This window comes from Narcine bancroftii, chromosome 8 (assembly GCF_036971445.1).
Source record: "Narcine bancroftii isolate sNarBan1 chromosome 8, sNarBan1.hap1, whole genome shotgun sequence".
Taxonomy (NCBI): Eukaryota; Metazoa; Chordata; class Chondrichthyes; order Torpediniformes; family Narcinidae; genus Narcine; species Narcine bancroftii.
The window spans coordinates 67124742-67145953 of record NC_091476.1 but is presented as its reverse complement, the minus strand read 5'-3'; the positions used below and the strand labels follow the sequence as shown (position 1 = coordinate 67145953).

General features: G+C 52.6%; 2 protein-coding genes across 2 annotated transcripts in view; both read right to left on the bottom strand.

The window, feature by feature from the left end:
• sart1 (spliceosome associated factor 1, recruiter of U4/U6.U5 tri-snRNP) overlaps positions 1-11055 on the bottom strand; it is a 29747-nt gene extending 18692 nt beyond the window's left edge. The window contains 8 exon segments of the mRNA XM_069896234.1: positions 609-698; positions 2109-2267; positions 3249-3326; positions 4507-4612; positions 5286-5415; positions 7100-7155; positions 9614-9668; positions 10732-11055. Coding sequence (XP_069752335.1) covers positions 609-698; positions 2109-2267; positions 3249-3326; positions 4507-4612; positions 5286-5415; positions 7100-7155; positions 9614-9668; positions 10732-10921 — 864 coding nt within the window. The 5' untranslated portion in view covers positions 10922-11055.
• A 6617-nt stretch (positions 11056-17672) lies between these two features.
• LOC138741768 (N-acetyllactosaminide beta-1,3-N-acetylglucosaminyltransferase 2) lies at positions 17673-21212 on the bottom strand. The gene is made up of 2 exons (XM_069896055.1): positions 21134-21212; positions 17673-18869 (listed from the first exon to the last, which is right to left on the bottom strand). The coding sequence occupies exon 2, from the start codon at positions 18847-18849 to the stop codon at positions 17743-17745; it is 1107 nt and encodes a 368-aa protein (XP_069752156.1). The 5' UTR covers positions 18850-18869; positions 21134-21212; the 3' UTR covers positions 17673-17742.

The window sequence follows — 21212 nt, the reverse complement described above, 5'->3', positions numbered from 1 at the left end:
TGCCCGAAATGTTTCCTGTGGAGGCTCCCTGTGCGTCGTACTCAACCTCAGTATCTGCAGACTTCCTCATTTAACTCAGAGGCTTACGTAGGTGACAACAGGATGCAGAACTGGGCGAAGAACTAGCAGATGGCGTTCAGTCTGGATAAGCGTGAAGTGATGCTTTTAGGAAGGTCGAACTTGAAGGTTAATGGCAGGTATTGCAAACTCCTGTTTTTTTTAGTCACTATGACTTGGGGGGGGGGGGGGGGTGGTGTTGCAGGGTACAAAACATTCTTAGATTTCACAAGATTTTTACGGACAACATGGCACCATTGAGTGTTGACTATAAACAAAGTAACGGCTCTGACAGAAGAACCAAGAACAATAGTTGGGTATCCAAGGAAAAACAGATCGGACACTTACAGAGAGTCATATGATTATGAATCATGTGTTTGAGACCCTTAAAGAAAGTTTTTCAGCCTTGACCAGTAAAAGTTGGAATGGATCTGTGAAATGGATGATGCTGATAATTTTCCTAGTCAGGGGAATTATTGCTGAGCCACTGTGACGATTGTAATAGTCATTTTGATTGACCCATATCGAGGTAACGGAAGCAGAAGCATTACTGCATTTGGATTGTGACCATTTTGATGGTCATTTCGACTGACCCGTGGCTGGTTTTGGAAGCACTGGGGAAGTCGCACGTTTCGTTTCCCCTATGCAAGGAAGAGGGCAGCTGTGAGACCCATTTGTATGAAAGGACATTTCTCTTGAAGCAACTCACAAGTTTTCAGGATCAGTCTCTGTCTCACCTCCTTTGTAATTACTTCTGAGCATCAGTTTAACAGTCAGAGTTTCAACGTAGTTTCAATTTTGGGAATTACTTCCCAGAATTGTGCCAAAGCTGTAATGGTTTGGGTAATCCACACACACAGGTATATTCGCATATATTTAGAGTTAAGTTTAAATTTAAATAAGATGTTATATTATTAGTGACTATTAATAAATATTGGTTTTTTTAAATCACATCGTCTTGGTGAATTTCTATTGCTGCTAGTCTGTGATGTAACACAGGATTCTTAATAGTGGGGAAGAACAGAAGGACCTTGTGGTCAAAATCCATTGATCTCTCGAGGTTGATAGGGTAGTTAAGAAAACCTATGGTGTTGGCCTTCATTAGTCGGGGGAGGGGGGGGGGGGGGGGGGGGGGGGGGATTAAGTTCAAGAGCAATGAGGTAATGTGGCAGCTCTATAAAACTCTAGTTAGACCACACTTGGGAGTAGTGTGTTCAGTTCTGGCTGTCTCATTACAGGAAGGATGTGGAAGCTGCGAAGAGGGTGCAGAAGAGATTTACCAGGATGTTGCTTGGATTGGAGAATGTCTCTTATGAGGCACAAAGTTAGCAGAGCTGGGGCTTTTCACTTTGGAGCGAAGAAGGACAAGAGACGTCTTGAAGGATTATGTGAGGCCTAGATAGGGCGGACAGCCTGCAATTTTTTTCCCAGGACAACAGCAGCAAACATCAAATGACATCTGAACAAGGTGAGGGAGGAAAGTTTAGGGGAGACAACAGGGGCAAGTTTTTTTTTAATATATGCAGAGAGTAGTGGGTTCCTGGAATGCTGGGGTGGTGGTGAAGGCTGGTACAATAGCAACATTTAAGACTCTTTGGCAATAAAGGTTGAGATTGTGTAAGGTAAAAACATCATGAGATGGGACCGGAGGAGTCACCCAGTACTAAGGAGTAACAGAATGCAGATGTGACCTTGTACACTCAAGATAAGCTTTGCACTAACAAGAATGATGTGCAGCAGATTAACAGAGAAGGATAGCAACAGCTAATTCATTGGACAATGTAATGGTATGATAATTTACTAAGTACGTATCCTGAGGTATAAAAAAAACACCACTTGCTGATAACGGCAGAATGCGCCTTCTCCAACTAACACTGTTAGTTGCAAGTGTTACAATCCGGCAATAAAGAACAAAGAACCTTGATTTCGACTCAGTCTGGTGTTTGACTCACTCATTCATGAACAAAGCAGACCTAACAGATTGTTGAGTTGGTTAATATCAGTTGGCAGAATATCTGTACTGTCCTCAAATAGCTTTGCCCTTACCCTTAGACTCCGACCCCTTGAAAGACATCACCCCTGCCTCCATCAATGTCTGAAGTTTTCCTACCTCTGTCCTTCAGGGTAAGGACGACAGCTTCTCCTTCCTGGAAAGCCTTAATGTCATGCTGGACAGTCAATCCTTTCAGATCCTGCGACGTGTAGGCAGTCTTGGACAGGTGGGATTAAAAATAAAAGGCTGCTGTTACTCGAGGACTCCTCAGTCCCTCTCTCTGTACCAGTCCGAGCATACCAAGTGGAACATGCCATGAGATCCCATCACCCTGCCAGCGTTTAGCTCACGATCTGATTCAGCAGACCGTTCCAGTCGCCACACTGCAGGAGGGGATGTGGCTGAACTTGGGGGGGGGGAGGGGGAGGTTCACCAGGATGTTTCTGGGGATGGGCAGAGTGTTCAGCTGCAAGGAGAGACTGGATCGGTCGGGCTAACGTTTAGCATTCTCTGTTTGTTGTGAAACCCCGTTACAAGCTCAGGAGAGGTCAGTACAGAGCAGGAACAAACCCTATAATCCATAATGTCTGTGCCAGGCACGGTGCCAGATTAATGTGAAAGGATGCGATTCCTTGTGTGCAGCTCAGAGTTCAGTAGTTGCAAATATTGCCATTAAATGTCAAGGAATTTCCAAGAGAGTTCCAACAGGGAAATATTTAAAAATCTCTCCACACACCACAAAATGCACAGGGAAAGGTTAAAGAGAGAGTGAAGCTCCCTCCACACTGTCCCATCACACACCCCCGGGATCAGACACAGCGTGAAGCTCCCTCCGCACCGTCCCATCACACACTCCTGGGGTCAGACACAAAGTGAAGCTCCCTCTTCACCATCCCATCACACACTCCCAAGGTCAGACACAGAGTGAAGCTCCCTCCATACCGTCCCATCACACACTCCCGGGATCAGACATAAAGTGAAGCTCCCTCCGTGCCGTCCCATCACTCCTGGGATCAGGGACAGAGTGAAACCATTCCATCACACACTCCAGGGTCAGACACTGAGTGAAGGACCCTGACAATTCCATGATCCCAGACTGACATTCCACAGTATCCACGCCAGTGATGTGGTGGGACCAAGGTCTTCTTCCTTCAATGGCCAGGGACCCTAACTACTCCCAGTACACCTGGAGCCTCACCTGTTTCTGCGTGCGGAGTTCCTCCTCGATCAAGTTGCTGACACCAAACTCTTCATCCATTTCCTCGAGGAGTTTTGCCTAGGTGCACATGGCGGGGAAAACAGACAAGCTCAGTTTTAAACTAGCCAAGAAAATCCTAGGTTTTGTCTCAGAGATTGCAGGAAAGTCTAGGCTCTTTCTCTGGGCTCTTGCAAACTCTGACAGACTGTGGGTCAGACATACCCATCATTGGGGGATAAGAGGTGGAGAGGGCGAGCAGATTTAAGTTCTTGGGAGTCACTATCTCAGAGGATCTTTCCTGGACCCAACACACTAATGACATCGTGAAGAAAGCACGTCAGCGCCTCAACTTCCTCAAGAGTTTGCCGAGGTTTGGTACGACATCAGAAACCCTGCCTGGCAAATTTCTACAGCTGTCCAGCTGCATCACGGTCTGTCACCAACACCCCTGAGCATAAAGCCCTGCAAATGGTTGTGGACACAGCCCAGGACATCACAGGCAAAACCCTCCCCACCATTGAGAACATCTATGGGAAACGGTGCCGCCAGGAGAGCAGCAGTGATCATCAAGGACCCACACCACCAAACACACACTCTGTTCTCGCTGCTGCCATCAGGAAAGAAGTATTGGTGCCACAAGACTCACACCATCAGGTTCAGGAACAGCGGCTCCCCCTCCACCATCAGACCCCTAAACAGCAAGCTCAATCAGGGACTCATTTAAGGACTCTTCCTTTTGCACTTGATTGATTTTTTTCTCCCTGAATTACACAGCTTGTTTACATGTGTATGTTGTGTAGTTTTATTTTTGCAGTACCTATTAGTGGTAATTCTGCCTTGCTCGCAGGAAAAAGAATCTCAGGGTTGTAAGTGATGTCAGGTATGTCATACCTGAAACATCTTCAAAATGAGCATCAGGTTCTATATTAGGGCAAGCGTCTGAAAAGGGGGAGGAGAGATGGAAATTCCCTGATTTTGGGAGCAGGCAAAGGAGGCAAAACAGAAAAGTGTGGCAGGTCACAGGTATCAGAGGGCAACGGGAGCTGGAGGTTACGAAAGGTGCTGTGACGGGGAGGATGAGGAAATCAGAGCAAGGTGTTAAGGTGGTTTCATCATGAGCTAGTGTGGATCAGTGAGCTGGAGTAGTAAAGGCAGCATTGGTCAGGGTCTCGCAAGCGGTGGGGTGGGAAGAAGGGATGGGCGAAAGGCAGAAAGTGTCGGGGTGCAAGAGACTGCTCTCCCTGCTGTTCACACTCACCCTCTTGTCAGCCATCTCCTTCTCTTTCTGCAGTTTCCTACTCTTCTCCACCCAGGCCACCGCATCGTCCAGCCAGGCATCATCATCTCCCAGACACTTCACTTTCCTCCACACATGGAGAGAGAAGAGGCAGAGGGTCACACGTCACTCAGTCTCTGCTGTGGGACACGGCCACACGCAGGTGCAGGGAACAACGGCAACCTGCGCAATTGCTCCCCACACCAACTTGACTCATGTATGCTTGGACAGGACCCATCCCCACCAGTACTGAACCCCAGTATTACAGTGACAGACTCGTCCCCTCCAGTACTGTACCCCAGTGTTATACAGTGACAGACCCCTCCCCACCAGTAATGTACCCCAGTGTTATACAGTGACAGATCCATCCCCACCACTGTACCCCAGTGTTATACAGTGACAGACTCATCCCCACCAGTACTGTACCCCAGTGTTATACAGTGACAGACCCCTCCCCACCAGTAATGTACCCCAGTGTTATACAGTAACAGATCCGTCCCCACCAGTACTGTACCCCAGTGTTATACAGTCAGACCCCTCCCCACCAGTAATGTACCCCAGTGTTATACAGTGAAGACCCGTCCCCACCAGTACTGTACCCCAGTGTTATACAGTGACAGACCCATCCCCACCAGTACTGTGCCCCAGTGTTAGACAGTGACAGACTGGTCCCCACAAGTACTGTACCCATGTTATAAAGTGACAGTCCCTTGGAGCTCCCTCCCACCTCCCTCAGCCTTGCCCACCATGTCACAGCTTACCCCAACTTCTGGTTCAGGAGCCGTTTCTCCTTTAACGCAGCGAGCTTCACCCGAATATCCTCCTGCTCCTTCGAGACAATGGGATTGATGGCTGGGACCACCTCTGGGTTTTCCTTGGTTCCGGACTCGCCTGATGGGGGTGGGGGGGGGGGCCGAGGAATGAATAATTTGTTAGCTGCAGCTGTGCCCCAGGAACAGGAACATTTCCGTAGCAACCTCATCACCGGGGCCATCCCCGAAGCCACACCACCAGCAAAGGTCAGGTTTACTGTCGCATGAACTGAGGCTCAGTGAGATCAGTTTGTGAGCAGTTCAGTTGGTTAACTCATGCATTGTGCAGCAATAAAAGTACAGAGAGAAATTTGTTTGAAGAGAGGAAAGGCAACGTTGTTTTTACCAGCGAGAGGTTAATTCAGTAAGAAATAAATCCGTCGGTGCGTGATCAGACTATCATGTCTTCCTCCCAGTGGGAAGGAGGTGAAAGAGTGTGTCCAAGGTGATAAGAGTCTTTTAATACATTTGCTGCTTTATACTACAAAGCACTGTAATGTTTGTAACGAGGCCCAGCCATTCAACCCATCATAGCAGCTGCTAGAATTGCAAAGTCACGACCTTCCTTCACACTCCCCTGGAACTAATCCTCACAAGCCCCCAAAGTGAGGGGTTCCCCATCCGATTAACCCAGTGGTCCGTCTTTGGGACGCAGACGGCCCAGTGGGTTGAATCCCGTCTTCCCAGCTCGACAGATGCGGGTTCGATCCCCAACCTCCGGCACTGTGCACGCAGGTTCTCCTCTTGAGTGACAAAAACTGCTCCACCCCAAGACTGTGCTGAAATGCATGGGCTTCCACCCCGCCCCACGTTCTAAACTTTAAAAAAATAAATATTTAAATATACAGCACAGAAACAGGCCAATTTAGCCCACGAGTCCATGCCGCCCAATTTACACCCCAATTGACCTACACCCCCGGTACGTTTTTGAATGGTTGAAGGAAACCGAAGCCCCCGGAGAAAACCCACGCAGTCAGTGCAGGATTCAAACCCAGGTCCAGGCTCAATTGCTGACACTGTAAAGGCGTTATGCTAACCACGCCGGCCTGCGACGAGGGTGCAAAGGAGATTCACCAGCATGTTGACTGGAACGGAGAATGTTAGCAGAGCTTTTCTCTTTGGAGCGAAGATGAGAGGTGACGTAACAGAGGCCGAAAAAATTGTAAGAAACGTATATAAGGTAGACAGGCAACAGCTTTTTCCCAGGGCGGGAGTAGCAAACACCAGAGAACGTCTGTACAAAGTGAGGGGAGGAAAGTTTAACAGAAACATATGGGGGGTAAGTTATTTTTTAATAAACACAGAGTAGTGGGCGCCTGGGGGTGGTGAAGGAGGCTGCTACAATAGGGACATTTAAAAGACACTCAGACAGGCTCATTAATGAAAAAAAATAGAATGTTTTGGTTGTTGAGTGGGCTTGTATAGGTCGAAGGGCCCGCACAGTGCTGGAATGCTCCATGTTAGTAGATGAATTGGTCACATGGGTGTAATTGGGCAGCACTGGCACATGGGCTGTTTCTGTGCGTGCCTCTAAATTAAATTAAAACTCCATCGCTGCATCTTGATACAGATGACAATAAACTTAACATCTGAACAGCTCCATTTGTCCTCTGCTTTACGTTCCCTGCTTTAAGGATGATGACACCAGTGTCTCCCAGTTTCTTCATAGCTGAGGTGCCACATTTCTGCAAATCCTCTCATATCCGTTCCCGCAAACCACCCCACCCCCCCAAACTTAACAGTGAAGCAGAAATTGAACTCACTCTTTTTGGACTCTTGCACCTCCAGGGGTTTCAGTCCAAGTTTGGCTCTCAGTTTACTGTAGAAAACAAGACAGAGGGTAGAATTTTAATACCAGCTCAAACCCTGCGCCCCACAACCCCGTTCACTGTTCCACCTGAGGATCTGTGGCATTGTGCCCCACAGGGCTGGATTAACAAAGCTGCTGAGGTGCTGGAGAAACTCAGCAGGTCACGCAGCGACCAGAGAAAGCAGAGGTCCTCCCTGACCTACGTCCGTGTTCCGTTCTGGGCATCCAGTCACATCTCAGAATGGACCTACATCGGAATTGCCCTGTATTCCTGTTTTAGTTTGTCAAGTACCAAGGCCAGCTGTTGCAAGAGGTTGGCCACCAGCCAGCTCTCGCGAGGGGCGTTATTTTCCCATAGATAGGCCTGATTTTCACCGGAACCGCATAAATTTTATATTTTTTTCTTTCATTTCTGAACTCCTTTTGCAGTGAGATCAAGGAAATGTGCTTTGTTGGACCCAACACCGTTTTTAACATTCTCTCTCCCTCTCCAAAGTCGCTGGGGAGGGAGAGAGAGAGAAATTGGGGAGGGAGAGAGAGTGATGGCAATCTGCTCATGTTCCAAATCACCATGTCGGTTGCGACACCCTGGACACCTGGCCCCACCTTGGGCTCCCGGCATGAGCGGAGACATCATCTTCCCAGCAGGGTCAAGGGAGAATATACTTGTATATACAGTATTTATTTTAACATTTCGGCCATTATATGTGGATGGATGAGTCTCATAGGTTGTAAGTCTGGGAGTACCTGTAAAGAGTAACCAATGTATAGGGTATAGACTGCATGCAGGATAGTCAGATGAAGCAGATTAATTGCTCGGCGCATATGACTGAAAAAGTGCAGAGAAGACTTACTAGGATGCCGTTGGGACTTCAGGAACTAAGTTACAGGGAAGGCCCAGTGGTTCTCAACCTTTCTCTTTCCACTCACATCCCACTTTAAGTAATCACTCTGCCATCGGGGCTCTGTGATTAGTAAGGGGTTGCTTAAGGTGGGATGTGAATGGGAAGGGAAGGTTGAGAATCACTGCTCTAGACCCGATTGTTACTGAAATATTTGGCTTGAGAAAAATCGTCATTGGCCCATTTCCTTTGGAGTTCTGAAACCGTGCACATAATGAGTCAATGAGGGATGATTAAAGCTGTGGTTCTCAACCTCCCCTTCCCACTCACATCCCACCTTAAGCAATTCCTTACTAATCACAGAGCACTGATGGCTCCGGGATTACTTAAAGTGGGATGCGAGTGGAAAGAAAAAGGTTGAGAACCACTGAGGTAGGGTGTGTTTTCTGCACTGCAATGTTCTAAGGTTTCTATGGTTCTAACGTTCATCAAGCTACTAGGCAGGCATCTGCTCCACCTCCCCTCCCTGCTGGCTGATGGGGGGGGGGGGGGTTGGGAAAAATCCTTATCATCAATTTGGGACTGGGCGAATGTGAAGAGAGGCCAGCTATCGGGTGATTCCCACACCCACCCAAGTACACTGGGGCTGGCCTGTTTTGTACCAACTGCCCTCCACTGTTGGGAATAGATTGGCTAACAATCAAAAGGGGACAAATTTGTCAGAGCGAGGGCGACTTCCTTCCTTACAAGTAGAAACACTGGAAGAAATCAGCAGGCCCCACAACGAAAGGTGAAAAAGATAGCTGACTGGCACTTCGGACCCGAGCCCTTCGTCAAAGTGCGAGCAAAAAAAGCAGGCAAGCATCCGAATAAAAAGGCTGGGGGTGGGGGGGGATTGTTTCACTGCAATCACGCGGGCACAGACCAAGAATTTTTTTCCCCCACAGACAGCCATGCAGGTCAAGTCATTGGGTAGATAGGTTCTTGATTTAGGAAGAGAATCAAGGATATTGGAGAGAAAGCAGGAGAATGATAAGGATGGTAAGCCAACGGGTTGGACTTGAAGAGACACTTTCTGTTTTGTCATGTTCTATGGTTCTGAGATCGCACCAAGGCATCGTTCAGTGGCCCCCTTTCCACTGGCACCCTGTCCCAGGAATTACCTGGGAACTTACTGCGACAGGGCCCAGTGAAAAAGGAACGCTGTCCAAACACCGGCATCAAATGACATCATTTCACTCCAGGGATTAACCACCTTGACCCCTACTCATATCCCCAGCATCGGCGTACTGATAAAACCAATGGAAAAGGGACAGTAGAAGTCACCCATTTCCAGTTGAAGGTAGAACACTCCAATCCCCAGTGATGAGTGTGTTCAATGGAAAAGCCATTAGTGTCCCAGTTAAGGGGGGCCCAGTAGAAATGGCAGCCAAACTGAGATGCCAATGGTAAAGGGGCTAGTGAGTAACAGGCATGCACTGTTTATATCCCTCCTGCACTTCCCGTAACAAGGTTGAAACTCCCAATGGGACACAAATGTTAGCAAGGAGGGGGATACCGGGTCACAGCAACAGCAGAATGACTGTGTCTCTGAGAGAGGGAATTCAAAAGATTTTGCCACTCACTTGGTTTCTTCGATGGAGAGCGAGGCATTGCCACCAGCAGATTTTGGCCCAGGGCCTGGAACAAGAGACAAAGAATGAGAAATGAACCAGGAGTCTGCAGATGCTGGGGAGCTGGTACAGGAGGTAAATGTGTTGGAACAACTCAGCAGGTCACGCAGCGAGCAGAGGGAAATGGGTCAGTTGGCATTCTCCGGCTTAGGGGCGGGACCAGGGGCCCTCAACCTGCACCCTCCTCTCTCCCCTCCGCCCTCACCCGTCCCCAGTCCACTCCTCTCTCCCCTCCGCCCTCACCCGTGCCCAGCCCCCTCCTCTCTCCCCTCCGCCCTCACCCGTGCCCAGCCCCCTCCTCTCTCCCCTCCGCCCTGACCCGTCCCCAGCCGCCTCCTCCTCCTCCTCTCTCCAGCCCCCCGCCTCTCCCCTCCCCCAGCCCCCCGCCTCTCCCCTCCCCCAGCCCCCCGCCTCTCCCCTCCCCCAGCCCCCCGCCTCTCCCCTCCCCCAGCCCCCCGCCTCTCCCCTCCCCCAGCCCCCCGCCTCTCCCCTCCCCCAGCCCCCCGCCTCTCCCCTCCCCCAGCCCCCCGCCTCTCCCCTCCCCCAGCCCCCCGCCTCTCCCCTCCCCCAGCCCCCCGCCTCTCCCCTCCCCCAGCCCCCCGCCTCTCCCCTCCCCCAGCCCCCCGCCTCTCCCCTCTCCTGCCCCAACCCCTCCCTCCCCCAGCCCGCACCTCTCCCCCAGCCCGCACCTCTCCCCCAGCCCGCACCTCTCCCCCAGCCCGCACCTCTCCCCCAGCCCGCACCTCTCCCCCAGCCCGCACCTCTCCCCCAGCCCGCACCTCTCCCCCAGCCCGCACCTCTCCCCCAGCCCGCACCTCTCCCCCAGCCCGCACCTCTCCCCCAGCCCGCACCTCTCCCCCAGCCCGCACCTCTCCCCCAGCCCGCACCTCTCCCCCAGCCCGCACCTCTCCCCCAGCCCGCACCTCTCCCCCAGCCCGCACCTCTCCCCCAGCCCGCACCTCTCCCCCAGCCCGCACCTCTCCCCCTCTCCTGCCCTGTCCCTTCCTCTCCTGCCCCACCCCCTCCCTTCCTCTTTCTCTCCCTCTTACCCCCTTCCCCCTGCTCCTCACCAGGCTCCTCGACCTTCTCCCTCTTGGGCCTGCGCTCGGTCTCGGCGCCGCGCCTCTCGCGCTCCCGGTCCCGGTGCCGTCGGCCCTCGCGCTCGCGGCTGCCCGTGCGCTCCTTGCGATCCTTGTGCTTGTGCTTCTTGTGGCGCGCGCCTTCGTCGCCGCGCTCGCGATGCTTCTTGCTGGAGCCCATGGCCGGGGAGCGCGCATCGGCCGCGCAACCCCCCTCCGTCCGCTTCCGTTCCCCCCCCCTCCGCTCGCTCCCTGGACCGGCGACCGGACGGAGCTCCACCACCACCGGCTGCCAGCAACCAAGATGGCGGGCGGCCACTTCCTCCACCGGTCGCATCACTTCCGCCTCCGGTCCCTATACAAGGGTGTACAGACGACATGAGTATAAGGTGGCCTGTGTATCAGATGACGCGCGTATCTGAAGACACGAGTATCGACGATGCGTGTATTAGACGACCTGTGAATAGAACAACATGAATATAAGGTGGTCCGCGTATTGGACAATCTTTGGCTTGGCTTCGAGGACGAAGATTTATGGAGGGGTAATGTCCACGTCAGCTGCAGGCTCGTTTGTGGCTGACAAGTCCGATGTGGGACAGGCAGACACGGTTGCAGTGGTTGTAAGGGAAAATTGGTTGGTTGGGGTTGGGTGTTGGGTTTTTCCTCCTTTGCCTTTTGTCAGTGAGGTGGTCTCTGCGGTCTTTTTCAAAGGAGGTTGCTGCCCGCCGAACTGTGAGGCGCCAAGATGCACGGTTTAAGGCGATATCAGCCCACTGGCAGGCACCAAGAGATTTCTTTAGGCAGTCCTTGTACCTCTTTGATGCACCTCTGTCACGGTGGCCAGTGGAGAGCTCGCCATATAACACGATCTTGGGAAGGCGATGGACCTCCTTTCTGGAGACGTGACCTGCCCAGCGCAGTTGGATCTGTGGATTCGATGCTGTCGGCCTCTGCCATCTCGAGTACTTCGATGTTAGGGATGAAGTCGCTCCAATGAATGTTGAGGATGGAGTGGAGACAACGCTGGTGGAAGCGTTCTAGGAGCCGTAGGTGATGTCGGTAGAGGACCTATGATTCGGAACCGAACAGGAGTGTGGGTATGACAACGGCTCTGTATACGCTAATCTTTGTGAGGTTTTTCAGTTGGTTGTTTTTCCAGACTCTTTTGTATAGTATTCCAAAGGTGCTATTTGCCTTGGCGAGTCTGTTGTCTATCCGTTGTCGATCCTTGCATCCGATGAAATGGAGGAGCCAAGATAGGTAAACTGGTTGACCGTTTTGAATTTAGTGTGCTCGATGGAGATGTGGGGGGGCTGGTAGTCATGGTGGGGAGCTGGCTGATGGAGGACCTCAGTTTTCTTCAGGCTGACTTCCAGGCCAAACATTTTGGCAGCTTCCGCAAAACAGGACGTCAAGCGCTGAAGAGCTGGCTCTGAATGGGCAACTAAAGCGGCATCGTCTGCAGAGTAGTTCACGGACAAGTTGCTCTTGTGTCTTGTATTGGACAATACAAGCATTGGATAACACGTCTAGGATGACCCGTGTATCAGACGACCCGTGTATCGGACGGCCCGTGTATAGGATGATCACACGTCTATTGGACGGCCTGAGTATAGGACGACTCTATTCAAAATTCAATTTATTGTCATTGTAATAAAACGGTCATATCACATGAAATTGTCTTTTTTTCTGCTGCAAGGCGACAGATTCACCATCGGCAGAAATTGCCTGAAGCACCCCTTACAGTCAGAGAAAGAGAAGCAGAGCTCCTCCACGGTCACCGAGTGCCCGTAGATTTGCCTCCAGCGCTTCCTGCGTCCTCACACAGTCCGGTCCAAAGCATTGGTGACCTGAGCTCCAGATCCGAACTTCTGATATGGTCAGGGACCTCTCCACGCTTTTGCCAACCCAAATCCAATACCTGGGTACCCCTTCAACCTGTCTCCAGCAGCCCGGCGCAAGCCCCACTGACAGCAGCCCCCAGCCTCTCTGGGTTCCTCGCCTCAAGTCGCCAGCAGCCCCGCCACACATGTGGGTCTTTCAGCCACAGACCCCTCTCCCATGGGTCGCCACCTCTGCTTCTCAGACTGGGAGGGGGGGTGGCTCCCCGTTTGCTCTGCTCCCCCTTGTGACTGCTGCCAGTCAGACGTTCCGCCATCTTGGTGGCAGGCCCCACGGTCACCACCTTGGGGTTGCGGTATTTTAAATAAAACCACCGTCGGCTCCCTCAATGGACCGGTCAAAGCTGACGGCGGTCGACTGGCTGGTTGGACCCCAGAGGGAGTGTTGTATCTCTGCTCCCTGCAGATCCTCACCAGTCCCAGTGCTGCCATTACAGTGGCTCCAGCCACCATTTTACCCTGCAAAAGCTCACTCCCCTGACCTTCAGACAAGGTCTTCCGGCAGTGCTGGAAGGAAGGAGCCAAACCACAGGATATACACGACTCCAAAATCATCACTTTGTACAAGAAATAAGGGTGATAGGAGAGACAGCAATAACTTACAGGGGTATCTTCATCCTGACTATCTCAGAGGATCTTTCCGGGACCCAACACACCAATGGCATCATGAAGAAAGCCCGCCACTGCCCCACTTCCTCAGGAGTTTGGTATGACACCAGAAATCTTGGCAAATTTCTCCAGCGGTGAGGTGGAAAGTGGGCTGACTGGCTGCCAACACCCCTGAGGGTAAAGCCCTCCACAGCTCAGGACATCACAGGCAAAACCCTCCCCACCATCGAGGACATCTATGGGATCCACACTGCTCTATTCTCGCTGCTGCCATGAGGAATGAGGTCTCAGTGCCACAAGACTCACACCACCCTTCTCCACCATCAGACTCCTCAACGACAAACTCAGTCAGGGGCTCTTTTCAGTCTTGAGCACTTTATCAATCTTCTTTTTGTTCTCTCTGTCTCGCTGATGCCCCATCAAGGCTAGAAATTGTAGAGAGACTGAGAGGCTTTCATTAACTCCAGAATGGATACCCGTCAAGATGGTTGAGGAACTGTGGCCTTTATTCAGAGGTCAGTGGGACGAGCCTCAGGCACAGTCAGCAAGGGCCGTGTCCAAGTACATCCAAGCAAAGTCAGTTTGTTTACATTTGTATCCGTTTCCAGTTCTTTATATGTTTACACTGTGTACAGTTCATTTTTTTGCATGACCAATTAGTGGTAGTTCTGCTGCATCCGCAGGAAATGGGAATCTCGGGGCTGTAAGTGATGTCATGTATGTACTCTGTGATTCTGGGAGAATATTCTCGGCGACACTAGGTATTATTCTATTTAGTAGAATCCTAGCGAAGATTTTGCCTGCAATGGAGAGCAACGAGAATGGAGTGTCGCCGAGAATATTCTCCCAGAATCACAGTGCGGCTTTCGCGCAAACAGAGGAACCACTGACATGGTCTTTGCCCTCAGACAGCTCCAAGAAAAGTGCAGAGAACAAAACAAAGGACTCTACATCACCTTTGTTGACCTCACCAAAGCCTTCGACACCGTGAGCAGGAAAGGGCTTTGGCAAATACTAGAGCGCATCGGATGTCCCCCAAAGTTCCTCAACATGATTATACAACTGCACGAAAACCAACAAGGTCGGGTCAGATACAGCAATGAGCTCTCTGAACCCTTCTCCATTAACAATGGCGTGAAGCAAGGCTGTGTTCTCGCACCAACCCTCTTTTCAATCTTCTTCAGCATGATGCTGAACCAAGCCATGAAAGACCCCAACAATGAAGACGCTGTTTACATCCGGTACCGCACGGATGGCAGTCTCTTCAATCTGAGGCGCCTGCAAGCTCACACCAAGACACAAGAGAAACTTGTCCGTGAACTACTCTTTGCAGATGATGCCGCTTTAGTTGCAAATTCAGAGCCAGCTCTTCAGCGCTTGACGTCCTGCTTTACGGAAACTGCCAAAATGTTTGGCCTGGAAGTCAGCCTGAAGAAAACTGAGGTCCTCCATCAGCCAGCTCCCCACCATGACTACCAGCCCCCCCACATCTCCATCGGGCACACAAAACTCAAAACGGTCAACCAGTTTACCTATCTCGGCTGCACCATTTCATCAGATGCAAGGATCGACAAAGAGATAGACAACAGACTCGCCAAGGCAAATAGTGCCTTTGGAAGACTACACAAAAGAGTCTGGAAAAACAACCAACTGAAAAACCTCACAAAGATAAGCGTATACAGAGCCGTTGTCATACCCACACTCCTGTTCGGCTCCGAATCATGGGTCCTCTACCGGCACCACCTACGGCTCCTAGAACGCTTCCACCAGCGTTGTCTCCGCTCCATCCTCAACATCCATTGGAGCGCTTACACCCCTAACGTCGAAGTACTCGAGATGGCAGAGGTCGACAGCATCGAGTCCACGCTGCTGAAGATCCAGCTGCGCTGGATGGGTCACGTCTCCAGAATGGAGGACCATCGCCTTCCCAAGATCGTGTTATATGGCGAGCTCTCCACTGGCCACCGTGACAGAGGTGCACCAAAGAAAAGGTACAAGGACTGCCTAAAGAAATCTCTTGGTGCCTGCCACATTGACCACCGCCAGTGGGCTGATAACGCCTCAAACCGTGCATCTTGGCGCCTCACAGTTTGGCGGGCAGCAACCTCCTTTGAAGAAGACCGCAGAGCCCACCTCACTGACAAAAGGCAAAGGAGGAAAAACCCAACACCCAACCCCAACCAACCAATTTTCCCTTGCAACCGCTGCAATCGTGTCTGCCTGTCCCGCATCGGACTTGTCAGCCACAAACGAGCCTGCAGCTGACGTGGACTTTTTTACCCCCTCCATAAATCTTCGTCCGCGAAGCCAAGCCAAAGAAGATGTACTCTGACAATAAATCTGAATTTAAATTTAAAATTTTAATTTTAAATTTAGACGTACAGCACGGTGTGACAGATTATTTTATATTGTATATAGATATGTTTTAAAGGAGATAAATTGTGGGCATTTTTTTTAGTGTAGGTCAAATACAAACACTTCATAACACAGATCTCATTTAAAATGTCAGAGCTCTGCTCAAGCCAGACAGTCCAGGCTCCAGGTGCCTTTGCGAAAACTTTGAAGAATGCCTAAAGGACTTAACAAGTATGTGTTAATTGGACATGCTGTGGAGTAATGGGTTATTGTTTTGGAGAGCAACAGATGAACAGACTTGGGTCTGGAGCTGCCGTCTGAGTGCAGTTGGCTATTCTAAGAATATCATGTGGTTTTCTCAGAGAGAGAGAGAGAGAATTCAGTTCTACAGTTCAGCAGCTGGGACTGGAACAGGACAAGCTGGTAAGCTTGTGAAAAACCCCATTTTGAAGACAAGTTGTGACTTCAGCCTGGTCAAAGCCCCTTGAGGTCCATGCAAGAGGAGAGGACTGGCTGTCTAATGTTTCACTTGGAATAAAAGAAACAAAAAGGAACTCTGTGGTGACTTGAAAGAAAGAGGTGATCATCTGGAGAACCCAGGTGGGCGTTTCTTCAGCAAGACACTGTCGTGGCTGATCGGAAGGAATCAGTTGTGTCCATCGAGCGCTCTCTCTCTCTCTCTCTCTCTCTCCTTCTCTCTCTCTCTCTCTCTCTCTCTCTCTCTCTCTCTCTGTGAAAACCGACAAGAATCTTCCTGAGCAGTATCCATTTACCTTTTGAGCAACAAAGCCTGGTGAACTTTATAAATGTTGAATTCCGTGCACAGTATAAGAATTACCTGATACCCGGTGAACTTGGAGAAGTGAGATTGGACTGTGAATCAAAGAACTTTTCTGAAGTTACACACACGTGCGCTTAGAATTAGAAGGGGGTTCAGTTAATAGTTTGATCCTGTTTTTATGTTTTTTATGTTTAAAGAAAATTAAAAGCAACTTTTGTTAAGTAGCCATTTGTCTTGGAGAATTTCTATTGCTGCTGGGTTCTGGGGTCCTCTGGGCTGCCCAATTTACACCCCCTTAACCTACACCCTCCACCAGTATGCTTTTGAAGAGTGGGAGGGAAACTGGAGCCCCTGAGGAAAACCCACGCAGACACAGGGGAAGAATGGACAGTGCGGGATTTGAACCCTGGGTCCTGTCCCGATCGCTGGCGCTGTGAAGGTGTCGCACTAACTGTGACACCGACTGGGCCTTGCAAAGCGCATCACTGATCCGGATTGTACTCAATCTGCCACTTTTCTGCCAAACTCTGCATCCTGTACAAAGCAGTGTTTGGTGTGGGCACGGTGCAAGTATTTGTAAACTAAACAGAGGCTAGGATTTGTAAGTTGCAATTAACTCTTTATTGAGTGAACATTCACAAAACAGTAGAATTTAACACAAAACCCCGACCCGTGTATCGACCAATTCTCCCGACCTGTATCTCCCTTTGTCCTGTATACGCCCGTCTGATGCGCAGGATCATTGGCCCGCTGTGTGTCCATCTGTACAGGCCTCTCCACTCCATCCACTGTCCACTCTGTCCTTTGGTCCTTTTCTCCTCGCAATTGGGTATCAAATCTTGTATACCCCTCCCCACCTCCCGGCCTGTACACAGGGCCTCCCCCAGCCCGTACACATGGCCTCCCCAGCTTGTACAGACACAGGGCCTAAACCCCTCACAAGGCCTACTCCGCACACAAGGCCTACCCCCACACACAAGGCCTAGACCCCACACAGGGCCTTCCCCTCCCACACAGGGCATAACCCCATCACAAGGCCTACACCCCACCCACAGGGCCCAAACAAGCCCTACAGCTAACACAAAGCCTACCCCGACACAAGACCTACTCCCCACAAAAGGCCAAACCCCCACACACGCCTACCCCCACCCACCACACACGGCCTACGCCCAACACAAGGCCTATCCCTCACACACGCCTACCCCCACACATGACCCAACCCCCCCATGCCCCCACATATGGCCTACCTCCACCCCTCACACAAGGTCTACCCCCCACAAAAGACTGAACCCCCACAAAAGACTGAACCCCCACATAAGGCCTACCCTCCCACACAAGGCCTAACACCCCCACCCCTCAGCCACAGGAGACATTCCCCTGTTGCTGGAGCAGGCTCCACAGCAGCAACATCTCTTGCGGGCTGTGTCGGTGCACCATGAAGAGGCGGCGGTAGATGCAAGGCTCCCAGCGCTCGCTGGCATTGATGCCGAAGCTGCGGAAGCCTGGGTGGTGGGTGGGCACCAGGCCCAGGCTGCGCAGGCACATGCCGGTGAAGACATCATCGATGGGGAAGAGGGGCAGGGCCCGGGAAGCCCACTCCAGCTGGCGAGCCAGATGCCCTGTGTACAGCACACCAGCGCCACCCGCGTACGGCGGGTACAGGCCACTGTAGAAAGCACCGGGCACGTAGTACTTCAGCGAGGCATTGCGGCAAGGCCGGCCTCTGAAGATGGCATCGCCCAGGAAGAGGTTGAGGCCTTGGGCCTGCTCCGAGTCCAGGTACGCCAGCAGACCTGGGGTGTTGACGAAGACATCGTCGTCCCCCTTGAAGATGTAACGGGTGGACGGGCAGCGGTGGAGGAGCCAGGGCAGGAAGAGCACCTCCTTCAGCGTCAGGTTGAGGAAGGTGTCGTGGAAGGCCCACTGGAGCAGGTCGCCAAAGCGCCGGCTCTCACAGGCCAGCAGGCTCGACAGGCCTCCTCCCTCCTCCTCCTCCTGGCCCAGCAGGAAGACTAGGCCGACATCCCAGGCCCAGCCTAGGCCCCCCCAGGTCTGGCGGATGGCCTGGCGCCGGGTGAAGCTGGAGGCCTGGCTCTTGATGGCCAGCAGCAGGCGTGGGTCCCCATCTGGGCCGCACAGGTCCCGGGGCTCGAGCAGGAGTGGATAGCGGCGGCAGTGGCGGTATAGCAGGAAGTCCTTCATGGACTGCGGCAGGAGATGGTAGTCGGCCACACGCACCGCCACATCCAGGTCCGGCCCGCAGGCTGGGGGCACACCTGGCCCCGGGTGCCAGGCTGGAGGATGTCGTCTTGGCCTCCGCTGCTGCTCCTGCAGCAAGTCCTGGTTCCATAGCGACCGCATCGGGCACGGGGCCTTCCAGAAGGCAGCGGGCGGCCGGCGGTGTAGGGTCCACAGGGTGGTCAGCAGGGCACAGGCTGCCAGGGGTAGCAGGGTCCTCCCCATTTCTGGGTGGGGGAGGGAGCCTGGGGAGGGAAGGGTACTGGCAGTCAGGTAGCCCCTCCACTGAATGCCCTTCATTTTCATTTCCTCCCCTCCGCTTTCCTTCCCTCCCCTCCCCTTCCCTCCTCTCCTCTCCCCTCCCCTTCCATCTCCTCCCTTCCCATCCCTCCTTTCCCTTTCCATCCCTCATCTCCCCATCCCTCTCCTCTCTCCTTCCCCTCCCCTCCCCTTCCCATCTCTTCCCCTCCTCATCTTCCCCCTCTCCACTCCTTCCCTTCCCTCTCCTCCCTCCCCATCTCTCCTTTTCCCCTCCCCTCCTCTTCCCCTCCCCTCCTCTTCCCTTCCCCTCCTCTTCCCCTCCCCTCCTCTTCCCCTCCCCATCCTCTTCCTTCAACTGGAACCGGGTGACTTTCTGCTGGCTCTTTCCCATGGCTGTATCAGCAAATATGAGTAGGGGTCGAGGCTGTAAATCCCTGGCGTGAAATTATGTCATTTGGTGCCGGTGCTTGGACAGCGTTCCTTTCCCACTGGACCCTGTCCTGGTAAATTCCCAGTTAATTCCTGGGGCAGGGTCCAGTGGGAAAGGGACGGCTTACTGATCACAGATCACTTACAGCTTAAGGATTACTTAAGGGGGAATGAGAGTGGGAAGAAAAAGTTTGAAACACCACTGGAGTTGTTGGAGTAGGTGATTGGGTCAGCACAACACTGTGGGGTGAAGGACCTGGACTATGCTGTAGATTTCCATCTTCAATTCCCCAGAAGTTTGGGAACTTTTGGAACCCTCTTCTGGTGGGAATTAGCACCAACCAAACGCCTCCTCCCATCCACCTCCCCAGCTGTTGCAGAGAAAAGAGTGCATCGTCTCTTGCTAATTTGGAGGGGGGTCCGTTTAAGAGCCTGATAACAGCAGGAAAGAAAGTGACAAATCTGGTGTTCTTGTGCATGGGGGGTGTGGGGGATAGAGAAGGAGATCGGGGTGCGATGGGTCTTTCTGTCGGTTGGCAGGTCTCCCGAGGCAACAGAGGGGTGGGTGGGATAGAGAGAGATGAATGGGGGGAGTGGGTGGGATATAGGGAGCCGATGGAGGGGTGGGTGGGATAGAGGGAGATGATTGGGTAGAGTGGATGGGATATAGGGGGGCAATGGAAGGGTGGGTGGGATAGAGGGAGGGGGGATACAGGGAGGGGGGGATAGAGGGAGGGGTGGGAGGGGGTTGAGAGTGATGGAGGGAGCCAACAGGGAAGATCAAGGGAGGGGTGGGGGGATAGAGGGGATGACGGGAGATTGAGGGAGGGGTTAGGGGAAGGGGTGTGAGGAATAGAGGGAGGGATGAATGAGAGCTGTTGGGGGGTTGGGGATGGATGACAGGTGGCAGATAGAGCGGGGATGGGGATAGAGGGAGGGGTGGAGGAATAGAGGCAGGAGTAAGGGATAGAGGGGAGGTGGAGAAGGATGGGAGATAGAGGGAGGGGTGGGTGGATAGATGGAGGGTGAGGTGGATAGAGGATGGGGATAGTGAGAAGGGTGGGGGGAAACAAGGAGGGGTGGAGGAATAAAGAAAGGGGTAGGGGATAGAGGGGGGAGAATAGATGAAGGGGTGGGGGATAGAGGGATAGGTGGAGGGATAAAGGATAAAGGGTGGGAATAGAGGGAGTGGTGGGGGGATAGAGGACGGGGATAGGGAGGAGTGAATGGGAGATGATGGAGAGTTGGAGGTGGATGACGGGGAAGGGGAATAGAGGGAGGGGTGAATGGGAGATGATGGGGGATTGGGGTGAACGACGGGGATACAGCAGTTGGGGGCAGAGGGAGGGATGGGGTGATAGAGGGAGGGGTTGGAGGAGAGGGAGGGTGGGAGGATAGAGGGAGGGGTGGGAGATAGTGGATGGGGATAGAGGGGTGAGGAGATAGAGGGAAGGGTGGGAGATAGTGGATGGGGATAGAGGGGTAGAGGGATGGGGATAGAGGGAGGGGTGGGGAGATGGAGGGGTGGGGGGATAGAGGATGGGGGATAGAGGGGTTGGGGGATAGAGGGAGGAGTGAATGGGAACTGATGGGTTGGTTGGGGGGTGGGTGACATGGGAGGGGTGATAGAGGGAGAGGTGGGAGGGTGCTGATGGGGGGTTGGGGTGGATGACAGGGGAGGGGGAGATAGAGAAGGCATGGGGGTCCCTGCCCTGTGAGGGATCCCCTCAGCCCCTCTACCCTGAGGACATCCCAGCCGCCAGCTGGACGGTCCCTGTCTTGCGGGAGGGCCTCCTGCCACCTTTGGATGCTCACCCACCGTGAACGCCAGCGAGGTCGGGCAGCCCCCGGGGCCAGTGAGCGAAGAGAGGGGCACCAAAAACCCAGGCCTGGCAACC

Coding starts and splice junctions, on each gene's coding strand:
- LOC138741768 (XM_069896055.1), bottom strand. CDS start 18,849: ATGGGGAGGACCCTGCTACCCCTGGCAGCCTGTGCCCTGCTGACCACC.